Below are 11857 nucleotides of genomic sequence, written 5' to 3' on the forward strand. Positions count from 1 at the left end.
GGGCAAGGTCGGCTCAGAAGCCCCTAGGTTAGGTCAAGTTGGTCCCAGGTTAAGGCAGGGGAGCACAAGTACCTCTCCTCCCTGCAGTGTGGAATGCTTGAATGGGATGCTGCTAGGGGACAGGGCTGTGATCTCCACTTGGCGGCCTGAACTTACGGATTCCTCCAAGCCTGAAATACCTGTGTAGGGCTGCTCCTATAGGGAAGGGGGAGGGCCTGACTCCTCCATTGCAAGAAGGCCAGGACTGAGTTCTTAGATGAAGGGGTTGGCTCTCACCCTCACTTCTGTTCCTTGCCTGGGCTGGGCAGGGTTCATGGGGAAGGCACAGGGCTTAATCCCCTAGGCCGGGACCTCTATCATCTTGATTCCTCTTCCTGGCCATGACGGACAGACTGGCAGTTCCAGGAGGGGATGGAGCAGCAGAGCCCTGATACCTCTTTATCCCGGGAGACCTAGCAATGGATAGTCCCGAAGGGATAGGGGCTTGCCTCACCCTGTCTCCTTCCCTCACCTGGGCAAAGGCAGGTCCCACAGGGCAGGGGGTGAGACTGTGATCTCCAGAGACTGGGCTCAGATCTCACTATCTTACCCTAGCCTGAAAAGAGTTGAGCATGGCTGTTCTTGAGGGGGTGGAAGGGCGGGGCCTCATCTGACTCCTCCTCAACAGTTAACAGGGGTGGGACCTCATTACATTTCTTCCCCCCAGAACACCTGGGCAGGGCAGTCTCGTGAGAGGGTGGGGGAAAAGGCGGGACCTCATCCTGGTGTAGCCTCCTTTCCTGGGTGGGGAAGTCCCAGGGGAGGGGTGAGGCCTGATCAGGACTCCTCCTCCATGCTGAAGCTGCTGCGGCGGCTGCTGGCCTTGGAGACAGCGGGGGACACCGAAGAGAGAAGGGGGTCGGAGGCAGCACGGAGAGGGGACAGAGCGCCCCCCGACAGTCCCCCCACCATCCCTTCCTCCTCCTCCATCAGAATGTCCTCCAGCCCCAGGTGGAAGGGGTCCCCCAGCTCCCCCAGGTGGTCGCTGGGAAAGTGCAGGTCCAGAAGGGCATCTGAGGGTGGTGCTGGGGGCTGCTGATGGGGAGCACTCTGGGCAGGTCCCCCCCCTGCATGAAACGTTGCTGCACCTGGCCTGCCCTCCTCCTCAACGTCCAGCTGCTCTGGCTTGAGGTTGTCAGAGGCCGAAGTCGTGGCCAGGGAGAGCAGCCCTGGGGTGGGAGGAACCGGCAGACCATGGATCTGGGCCTGCAGTTCTAGCTCCTGCAAAGTAGGGGGTGAGGGTGGGATAAGATGGGGTTCAGAGTTCCTCAGAGGCAGAGGAGTAAAACAGTTAAAAGGGTAGGCAGGCAGGATGCCTGGGTTCAAATTCAGCCTCTGACACTCCCTAGTTGCGTCACTAAACAAATCGCTTACCGTCTCTGTGCCTCAGAGTTTCAATCTGTGAAATGGGTACGATAATGCTCCCTGTCTCTAATGGGCTGTTGTCACTTAGTACACAGAGATAAAGCTCTTGTCACAGGGCATGGCAAAAGATAAACACTATGTACATTAGCCAATATTTGTCATTACTCTTTTCAATGTTATGATTACTATTCATCATCAACATAACCATCACCGTGAGTCAGGAAGCCTGGAGATCCCCCAAATATGCCAGGAGGGGAAATTCTGGCCTGTCCTTCCTCTGCCTCTGCCTCCAGGAAGCCCCCCTCACCCCCTGCCATCACCTCCTCCTTTCAGACCTGAATTCGGAGCTGCAGGCTGCGGTTGGCTTGCTCCAGGGATCTCTGCCGGCTCTCCAGGTCTTTGGAACGCTGTTGCTCCTTCTGCAACTTGCGGATGTAATCCACAGAAGCCTTCAGTATGGTGCCCTTGTTCCAGCGCATCTCCCTGTGGGGCCGAGGGGAGGAAAGGAGGGAGTGCTGCTTATGGAATCTCTCAGGAGCAGAGGGAGAGGTGCACCAGGTGGATGAAGCACCCCACCACATGGCTAGAAATTGAGGTGGGGGGTCATCAAGGGGATGGAAAGCTCAGATGGACCACCCCTACCCCCTTGCCTAAAACCTTCAAGTGGTGCCCCATCACACCTGAGCACAGGAAGCCCTCTTTGACCTGATCCCTTACTTCCCCTGCTTCATTTCGCTACAGCCACACTAGCTTCTCAACATTCCCAGAACATGGAAAACCACTGCTACCTCAAAGCCTGTGGCCTGGCTGTGCCCGTGCCTGAACACACTTCCCTACGGACACCCAGATGGCTCCTGCCCCACCTCCTTAGGCACTTCAAGTGTTCCCCGGTCAGTTGAGGCTTGTCCCACACCTACCTTCCTTCCTCCAAATCCTAACGCTTCCCTACACACTCCCATCATCTGTTGAGTTCTTTCTTCTCTGTAACACTCCTAATCATGAGGATTTTACTTATTTGTCCACTGTCTGGTGCACTAAAACATCAGTGTCATGAACGAGCTTAAGGAATCTTAGCTGTTTCCTTCCTTCCCTCTGGTATCCACAGGGTCTAGCATGGTACCTGGCACACAGCGCCAGCCCATACATTTCTTGAATCAATCAATCAAGGCAGTACCAAGTGAACAGAAAATAGACTGCCTGTGACATACAAGGAGCAGAGGATGTGCACAGGCCACAATGTCATGCACCTCAAATTTGAGGTGGGGATATGGTAGAGAGCCGCAACTCTGTTTGGGTGAGGCAAGCTGGGTGTGGGACAGGGCTGGGGGAGCAGCTGCCTAGGCGGTTCCCACCCAGAAACAACTTTAGATGGGAATAGGGTCCCCTGCCCCCCCACTTTCCACTGGTCTGGGGCCCACTCACGGGTCACTGGACTTGGGAATGAGAGTACCCAGCTCCTTGATCCTGTCGTTAATGTTGAATCGCCTGCGACGCTCAACTTTGGAGATGGGAGAGAGAAAGAGGGAGAAATGGTTATCAAGGGGTCAAGGAGGGAAGAAAAAAAGCCAGGGGGTTGGGATCCTGTTGGAAGAAGCCTCCCAAGGAAGGCCAGGGCCCAGGTCGAAGCAGGGCTGCAAGGCTTGTTGACAAGGGCACTCAAGGCTCACTCACTCAGGTTGTGATTGTCCTTCTTCTGCCGTTCCTTCAGTAGGGCCTTGGCCTCAGTCTCTGGAAGAAAGTGAGAGTGGTCAGGGCCTCCACACAGTACTCCCTGTGAAGCTGCTGAGGTAGGCTTTGGGGGTGTAGGCAAAGGAGGTGACTTTAAAAAAGTGCCACTCTTTTTTTACCATTTCTAAGCCACTGTAACAGGCCATTTGTTAAAGCAAAGATGGGAGAAAGTGGGATAAAAGCAGGGTGGACCACATGCAACAGGAAGGCCAACAGTTTCTGTTGGCTTATACCCCGACCCCAGAACCAGGCTCACCCAGGGGGACAGGATGGGCACACAGGGCTAAGACTGGCCCTGGGCATCCACGGTGGCCTAGGGGTTAAGTCTCAATGCTATCACCTCTACAGCCTGAGTTTGATCCCTGGCCAGGGAACCAACCCACATATGGCCCAGCAGATCTCTCCCGTCTCGCCCACTGCTCCCCTCAGCAGTGTATTTCAGTAGATGTGCCTGTTCTGCTCCCCACTCTGGGGAATCCTCTCACCCTGCCCCCACATCTGGCCTATACCCCAGTTCTTCTTCTTCTTCTTTTTTTTTTTAAGATTTATTTATTTGTTTATTTATATAAGCACTGGGCACAGTCAGAAGCCCAGGAGGGTGAGAGAATTCACCAGAGCCAGAGCGGGGAGCAGAGGGTGGCAGGAGAGGTCTGCGCGCCATTTGGGACCCTCCTCCGGTGGCCGGGGAGCAGCCGGGGATCGAACCAGCGCTGCAGAGGCTGCGGGCAGCCTCATAACCCAGCGCTCAACTGCTGCGCCACCAGAGAAGCCCTACCCCAGTTCTTCTATGCAAAAATAAATAAATCTTGAAAAAAAGTTAAGCAAAATTCTGGTCCTTACCAGAGATCTCCCGTTTGATGTTGGGCAGCTCAGCAGGGCAGGAGTTGCTGACGGTGATGGCTGGCGTGGTCACACCCTGACTGCTGTATACATCGAGCAGACTCCCAGACACAGGCAGCTGAGGCAGAAAGGCAGGAAATCAACTGCTGGGAGTAGACCCCAGGCCCCGCCACTTCTCAGCATCAGGCTCCCCACCCTCTACGTACTCTCAGCTGACTCAGCATGGGAACCCTTCCCTCTCCTTCGAGAGGGTTTTACATGGTGACCCAACAGGGAGGACAGGGCCACATAAACCTATGCTGCTCTGCTGGGGACTGGAGACTGCTGGGCCTGTTCATCATACCCCGACTGCTCCTCAAAACTCTCAGGAGCCTCTGAAGACCCTCTTCTCAAACCCAGTGCTGACTGAGAAGAAATGCTGGAAAAGCACCCTTCTCAGGTCCTGGTCAGCTCTACTGCGACACCGTGGTCCCTCAGCACCCTTAGCATGGCATTCCAACTCAACATTCTTGGAGCACACCAACCCATTCTTCTCACACCTCAGGAAATTGTCATAGCAACATTCCATCCAAAGGCCAGCCTTCTCGAGAGTTCTAGCCCATTCTCTAGGCTTTTGCTATAATTGCCTGGCACCATCTTACGGTCTCCAGCTGCCATGCAGCAAGGTCCTGACACTAGAGTCTTCCTGCACATTTGATCTCTTACGATTTGTTATTCAGCTACCCAGTAACCCTTGTTTTTATATCAGCCTAGACTTCTTCCTTTCCTGGGCATACTCTAGGGCAGCACACTTATTCATAATAATCAGTCCCATCTCTTCAAGAGTTTCCCTTTCTTGAAACCCCTGTCAGTCTGATGGATCCTTTTCACACAATGTTCCAATATCTAGTCATGTCTAAATAAATAAAAAGTTCTGATAAATGGGGGCCTCCCTGGTGGTGCAAGGGGTTAACTCTCAGCACTAAGAAGCTATTTGTAGCCACTGCAGCACAAGTTCGATCCCTGGCCAGGGAGCTGGCCCACATGCACAGCAGACCTCTCCTGTCTCACCTGATGCTCCCCTCAGCAGTGTGTCTCAGTCAATCTGTCTGTTCTGCTCCCTACTCTGTCTCTGGTGAATCCTCTCGCGCACCTACCCCCACACCTCTGGCCTGTACCCCAGCTCTTGTATGAATACAAAAATAAAAATAAATCTTTAAAGGAGTTCTGATAGACGATTTTATACATGCTTCTACCCTCTTAAGTTGAAAAAAAGCAAAGCTATAGCCATTTGGTATATCCTCAAGCAAGTTATGAACCTCCTAGCATGTTCCAGAACCAGAATGTGCCAATTTATTGGTTTATCCTATACTCTAGAAAGTTTTATCCACTTTCTATAGCCTTTAGGCATGATTCACTGCACTTGACAGGATACACTTCCATCACCTCAAAGTGCAACCACACCATGTTTTTGTTTTTTATTTTATTTTATTTTTTTAAAGATTTGATTATTTATGCATACAAGAGCTGGGTGCAGACCAGAGATGCAGTGGTGAGAGGATTCACTAGGCACAGAGTGGGGAGCAGAACAGGCAAATGCACTGAAATACACTGCCGAGAGAAGCAGCAGGAGAGACAGGAGAGGTCTGCTGTGCCATGCGGGTCACCTCCCTGGCCGGGGATCAAACTCATCCTGCAGTGGCTGTGGATAGCTTCACAGTACTGCGTCTTAACCCCTTCCGCCACCAGGGAGTCCCCACACCATGTTTTGAGACTTGATGTTTTAATCACTTCATGATCTGGTTATGTTTCAATGACCTGAATCTCTTGACACATTCAAATTGCTACAGGGATCCTCTTCTTGGTCCCTCCTCCCACAGAGCCTTGGTATGTCTGAAAAGCTCTATGAAATCCCCACCCAGTATGTGTAAAATCTACATGTTCCACGTAGTCCAGCATAAGGCCCCAAGACATTAGTTATGCCCCATTCTTATCAGATGACCTCCCTCTCTACCCAAGGTGAGGGGTTCTTATACACACAGCCAGCCCGGGTGTAGCCTCAGTGATTGAGGGGTATCCTAATTGTCAGACCACCCCTTAACTCAGGGCCTCACCGTGCTGGGCAGCTGCAGCCCTGTGGTACCTCCAGGCAGATAGCTGAGCATCTCATCATTGTAACTGGACTCCAGGCTGATGATCTCATCAATGACATCATCAATCTGAGGGAAGAAGAAAGTGTGGGAGAGGGGTAGAAGCTGGACACAGAGAACATCAGATGGTCATCTGCAGCCACTCACCTCCTTCTCTGAGCTGGACCCAATGGTGAGCAGTGCCATGGGGCTGTTGGGAGCGCTGCCTGTGGGGCCAGTGGCATGGGCAGCCTCAGGGGCGGGAAGTGGCTGGGCACTAGCAGCCCCTGGTGGTGGGGTGAGGGCCTGGGAAGCCAGCTTGGGCCCAAGTGTGGTAGACAGGTACTGTTTCACCTGCTGCCGGCGCGCCTGCTGGAGGTGGTAGCGTGTTGGGTTCTCCAGATGGGTCTGTACCTATCATATGAGCGAAAGGAGGAGACAAGGTAGAACAAAGCTCTGGGGATGACTCAGCCCAGCCTGACCCTAAGAAGTCATCTGCTCCTAGACTCAGCAAACTGGGCCCAGAATCTGAGAATCCCTCTACCCCAAGATACTGGGAAGTCTCCCCCAGGACCCAACGTCTCTTTCCCAGAAATATCTCATAACCCCCAAGATCCACCCATGGCCGGTAGAATCCCTCAGTTTCTGGAACACCCTGTTACAATCCCTAAGAGATGCCCCTGGTCTCTGACACCAGTTAACAGACCTGGGGCTACACGTGCTTCCCAAGACACCTCAATGGCCAAAGAACTCCAAGTGTGTTGCACGTCCTTAGCATTCTTCCAACAAAGTTACTTCACAGAGTCTGAGGCCCACCGAGGGCACTCACGAACCTCCCTGGTATATTAAAACATCCTACAGCCTCTTAAGAACCCCTTACAGCCGGGCGTAGTGGCGCGCGCCTGTAGTCCCAGCTACTCGGGAGGCAGAGGCAGGAGGATCGCTTGAGTCCAGGAGTTCTGGGCTGCAGTGCGCTATGCCGATAGGGTGTCCGCACTAAGTTCAGCATCAATATGGTGACCTCCCGGGAGCGGGGGACCACCAGGTTGCCTAAGGAGGGGTGAACCGGCCCAGGTCGGAAACGGAGCAGGTCAAAACTCCTGTGCTGATCAGTAGTGGGATCGCGCCTGTGAATAGCCACTGCACTCCAGCCTGGGCAACATAGCGAGACCCTGACTCGCAAAAAAAAAAAAAAAAAAAAAAAAAAGAACCCCTTACAACTACACAAGAACACCTGAAAAATCCTAAACACAACAGAACACTAGCACAGCCCATTGTAATCATACCTGGGACCTTCCTCAGTGCCCCTCAGGACCTGGCTCAAAGGCTACCAGGAGCCCTGTCCCAAGGCTTCCAAAGGTTACCTTACCTTGAGTACCTCCCTGGGCACTTGAGCAGGGGGAGGACGGCCCAATGTGTGGCCCCCAGCAGAGACGCCGACCACAGAGATGGCAGGAGAGGCAGGTGCAGGGCTGGGAAAGGGAGAGGCTGCAGCCTGTTCCCGACGCTCACGCCTCTCCTGCTCCTGGGCCTGGGCCCGCATTAGCTGCTGCCGCAGCAAGACCCGTGATGAAGATGATGATGACATGGCAGGGGTCCTGGAGCCCCCTGCAGAAGATGCAGAGAGTGTAGCTGGGGTGGCTGGTGTGGCCTGGAGTGATATTGGGAGGCTGTGGAATGGGAAATATGGGGCCACAGGTAAGCTAAAAGTTTCATCCCAAGCCTAAGGGGTCACAGTATGATTGATGGAGTAGACATATGAACCAGGCCTATCCTCTGCCTTCAGAGGCCACAGTCTGATAGGAGAGACACAGGAACCTGGCTTGGCTGCTGGCAGCCCTCAGGGTCAGAGTCTAATGCAGGAGACTGTACAAGGACCAGGCCTGGTCTCTGCCCTCTGGGGTCAAGGTCTGATGGGGTAGACACTGGAATCAGGCCTGACCCCATCCCTCAGGGTCATAGTCTGATGGAGAAGACACTGGAACCAAATCCTGTCCCAGCCCTTAGGGGTCACATTCTGGTGGGGGAGACAATGGGACCAGGCCTGGTCTCTGCATTCAGAGACCAGAGTCTAATGGGAGAGACACAGGAAACAGGCCTGGCTGGTCCTAGCCCTCAGGAGTCAAGGTCAGATGGGGGAAGATACTGGAACCCAATCTGGACTCAGACATCAGTCCTTAAGGGAAAGCTTAGATTTGGGCTAGTTCCTGTCTTGAGCAGAAATGCCATTGTTCAGCTGTGGGAGGGCAAATTTATCCTAATTAAAGGAGAGAGGAAGGAAGTGAAATGGAAGCTGGGCAATAGATTCAGATAAAGGGTTCTTAAGGTCAGCTAGGGTTAGAGATGCTCCCTGAGCTCCTGGGGGTATACATCAGGCCATGTGGGCAACCTCAGGCCCTTCTTCCTCCCCTGCCTGGGCCTCTGGTTCCAGGAGCTAGTCAGTCTTGAAAATCTCGGAGATTTCACAATCCTCCCTTCCTGCCCCTCTTCCAGGTCCCCTCCCCTCTTCCTAGAGCCCAGGCCGATGACTCAGCACATTTGGACTAATGAGCACAGGGAGAGAGGCAACCAGCAAGGGCTGGAGGTGGGAGAGTTTGCTGAGGGAGGGTGTGAGCAGGGGTTGTGGGAACTCCACCCCACCTGGGGGTGGCAGCTCCGGCAGGTCACACCCCATCCCTGGGCACTCCAGGCATGCAGCAATATTGATATATGAATAGGTGTGCAAGGGGAGGTGGGGGGGTACTGGTACCTCAGTACCTCTGAGGTACTGGTACCCTAGTTTGGCCACCTGCTCTCCTGTTTGAAATGCTTTTTTCGGGCCCCTAATTTTTATCTGGAAAATGCAGGTCAGTGAGAGAATGGGTTGGGCTGGTACTGAAGGCCACTGCCTAAAACCAGGGGCTGGAGGGACCTGAGGAATTGGGAGGGGTGTAGGACAGAGGAGACCTACCTGGAGCGGAGTGGTAGGGGTTGACTTTTGAGCTCGTAGAAGCTGTCTGGATCAAGGACGTTTTCTAATTCGATGTCCGCAACAATGCCAGATTCCGGAAGTAGAGAGCTTAGGCTGAGGGTTGGGGGAGGTCGGGGTGGTGGTCAGTGATTGAATGGAGACCTCATTCAAGGGGGCGGGGAGAGGGGGAGGACACCAGGAAAAAGGATAACAGGAACTGAGTATATCCCTCCTAATCTGCCACTCTGCGGGGGATGCCACCATAAATTCCCTTGTCTTCTCCTATTCCCACACCTCTCTCCCCTCTCTTGTTGTGTTACTCTTAGTCCCTTAAGTTTCAAAATAAAAAGAGTGCCTGTATCCCAACTCCTCACTCTATCACTTAAGGGTAACAACCTGGATTTGAAAGAAAGAGAAATGAAGAATTTAGGAATGAAGATTCACTTTGCAGGATTCCTGACTTTGCATTCAGAGTTCTCCCAGCCCCCACACCCCCTACAGTTTTCCTGGCAGCTGAATGTGAGCCCACCTTTGTCCATACAGAACAGCATGGTAGGGGCAACCCTCAGCAAAACAGCCCATTGTAACACAAATTGAATGCATCACAAAGAGAACTGGGGTCGATGATTCACTTTTCAGAGGGATTCACCACTTTGCAGATGAGTTCCTCTCCACACCCAGAGTTCTTGGGATGCTAACACACAACCCAATATAATATGGAAATATTAACGGTAATATGGATTAACAGGGGGAGAGTTTGGGTGAGCGAAACTCTCATCACTTTATACTTAGCCAGAGGAGCCTGCCCAGAGCTCTGGTTTTTGTTTTTGATAGCTCAAAACACATGTGCGTGCACGCGAGCGCGCGCGCGCGCGCGCACACACACACACACACACACACACACACCCCTACCTCCAACACCCACTGACACACAAAATAAAAAGCCATGTGCACCCCTCCCTTTCAATTATTCCCACTTCCATAACGATCTCGGTTGTTATAAAGACACTAGAAGATGGTGAATCGATATTCAGAAAGGATCCTGCTCTGCCCTCCCATGCTGGGTGCAAGATCCTTGTGAGTAGGGGACGCAGGCAGACACATATGCATCCTCGAATTCAAAGATTTAGAATCCTGAGAGGTTATGGGTGACTTCACTTGTTGAGACTTCTCTCCCTTCCCCAAGGATCTGTCTTCCTTCCTTTTCTCACCCTCAGATGGGGCCCTAAAACCACCCAGGAAGTCAGGAAGAGGAAGCTCAGGGAGCCACTGAGCTCAGCACAATCCCAGGCAAAAAGCGGGCAAAGCCCCCTTGCGGGACACACACCCACTGCACAGAAGTTGGAAGAGACAGGTGCCGAGGTGGGAAGGATGTGGACAGGGAGGGCTGGGACTTCCAAAGAACTCCCTGGTGGAAGTGAGGATGACAGGCCAGAGAAGACCCACCCAGGCAGGGTTGGTGTAACTGGCGCTTATTGCATCTCTAGGGAAAGATTCAAGATTATCTCCAGAGCCTGAGAGACAAACTAGGAGAGCCATGTACATGTGTGTGCCTGTCTGTGTGTGTAGGGGGTTGGCAGGGCTGACTGAGAGGCTAGGGCAGGTGGCAGCAGGAATAAGACCCTCTTCTGTGTTCCCAAATAAGGTCTGAGGCCTTCTCTGAGCTGAGAGGTAGTGCCAGCCCCACTGCCTGCCTGCCTGCCTGCCTGCCTGCCTGCCTGCCTGCCATTCAAGCCCTTTTGCGCGTGTGGAGAGATTTTTCCACTATTCCTGGGATCTGACATAGCCAGGTGGGTGGGCAGGGGTGACGTGATCATTCTGGTCAAGTTTTGATGAATGTTGCTTCTCTTGTTTACTCACACGCATAAGGCTAGTCCCACGCAGCATATCTAAGATACCCTCAAAATCCCTCCAGATACAATGTTAGCCCCAAACAGCTTTCAGCAACCAGCCACTGGGAGTCACCAATCTCCCAAGACAGCACCCTTCTTTGACAGTGAGGTAAAAAGTCCAGGATTCCTTTAAAATCAGTGCCTCACCTACACCACAGCGCCCCCCAATTCATCCCCCTTATGCCTGAGTCACAGACCCTAAATTCAGTCTCTAGTTAGAGTCCTAGTCCTCAAGCTCAGGTACCTTAGACCACTTTCTAGAAACAACAGAATCTGTCCCTCTAGATCCAGTCAAGGCCCCCTCCAATATGAACTAGGCCTCCCTTAATGCACTTTCAAGACTCCTTTAAGCCTCAGTCCAAGCAGGCCACCGCCGGATTCCTTGGGCGCCCCCCCAAGACGGGCAACCCAACGTCCTCCAAGCCTAGGCCAAGCACCTCCAATCCCAGTCGCGGAACCCCGCTGCCCCCAGATCAGGCTCCCGGGAGTCCCAGTCAGCGCTACCGGCCCCAGGCGGCCCCGCACCTGAGCAGCTGGGCCGAGTCGGCCGGACTGCGCTCCTCCAACAGCACGAACACGGCTCGAGGGCCCTCTGCGCTGGCCTCTACGCCGTCCTGAGCTGGCTCGGCTGCATGAGACATGACGCCCGGCCCCGGGCGAGCCCTGCCAGGCCGGTCGGGCCTCGGCCCGATCCCCCTAACAAAATAAGAGTCCCCCTCCCCCCCCCACCCCGCTCACCACCGCCTCCTCCTCCGCTAAGCCATGGAGCGAGCTCTGCGCGGGCGGGAGGCGTCGGGGAGATGGGATGGGCCGTGAGTCATCCCCCGCCCTGAACGGACCAACAACACCCCCAACCTAACCCCGGACGACCGCCCTCCCCACCCTCCCCCCGCCTAGTCCTCTTTCCCCTCCTCCCTGGGCTGGGGAAACTCCAC

At 53.8% G+C, this 11857-nt stretch overlaps 1 protein-coding gene across 2 annotated transcripts; it reads right to left on the reverse strand.

Moving 5' to 3' along the window:
- Positions 1 to 816: 816 nt before the first annotated feature.
- TFE3 (transcription factor binding to IGHM enhancer 3) lies at positions 817 to 11563 on the reverse strand (the record flags this gene model as incomplete). 2 transcript variants are annotated; one of them, XM_084259276.1, is made up of 10 exons in its annotated part: positions 817 to 1260; positions 1740 to 1887; positions 2827 to 2902; positions 3076 to 3132; positions 3973 to 4090; positions 6066 to 6170; positions 6249 to 6494; positions 7450 to 7750; positions 9031 to 9144; positions 11448 to 11563. In XM_084259276.1, 10 exons carry the CDS (start codon positions 11561 to 11563, stop codon positions 817 to 819), a joined length of 1725 nt encoding a protein of 574 aa, XP_084115402.1. The 2 variants fall into 2 exon arrangements, with proteins under 2 accessions (XP_084115402.1, XP_084115403.1); XM_084259277.1 differs by lacking the exon at positions 6066 to 6170.
- Positions 11564 to 11857: the final 294 nt, after the last annotated feature.

Source organism: Talpa europaea (assembly GCF_964194135.1).
Source record: "Talpa europaea genome assembly, chromosome: X".
NCBI lineage: Eukaryota > Metazoa > Chordata > Mammalia > Eulipotyphla > Talpidae > Talpa > Talpa europaea.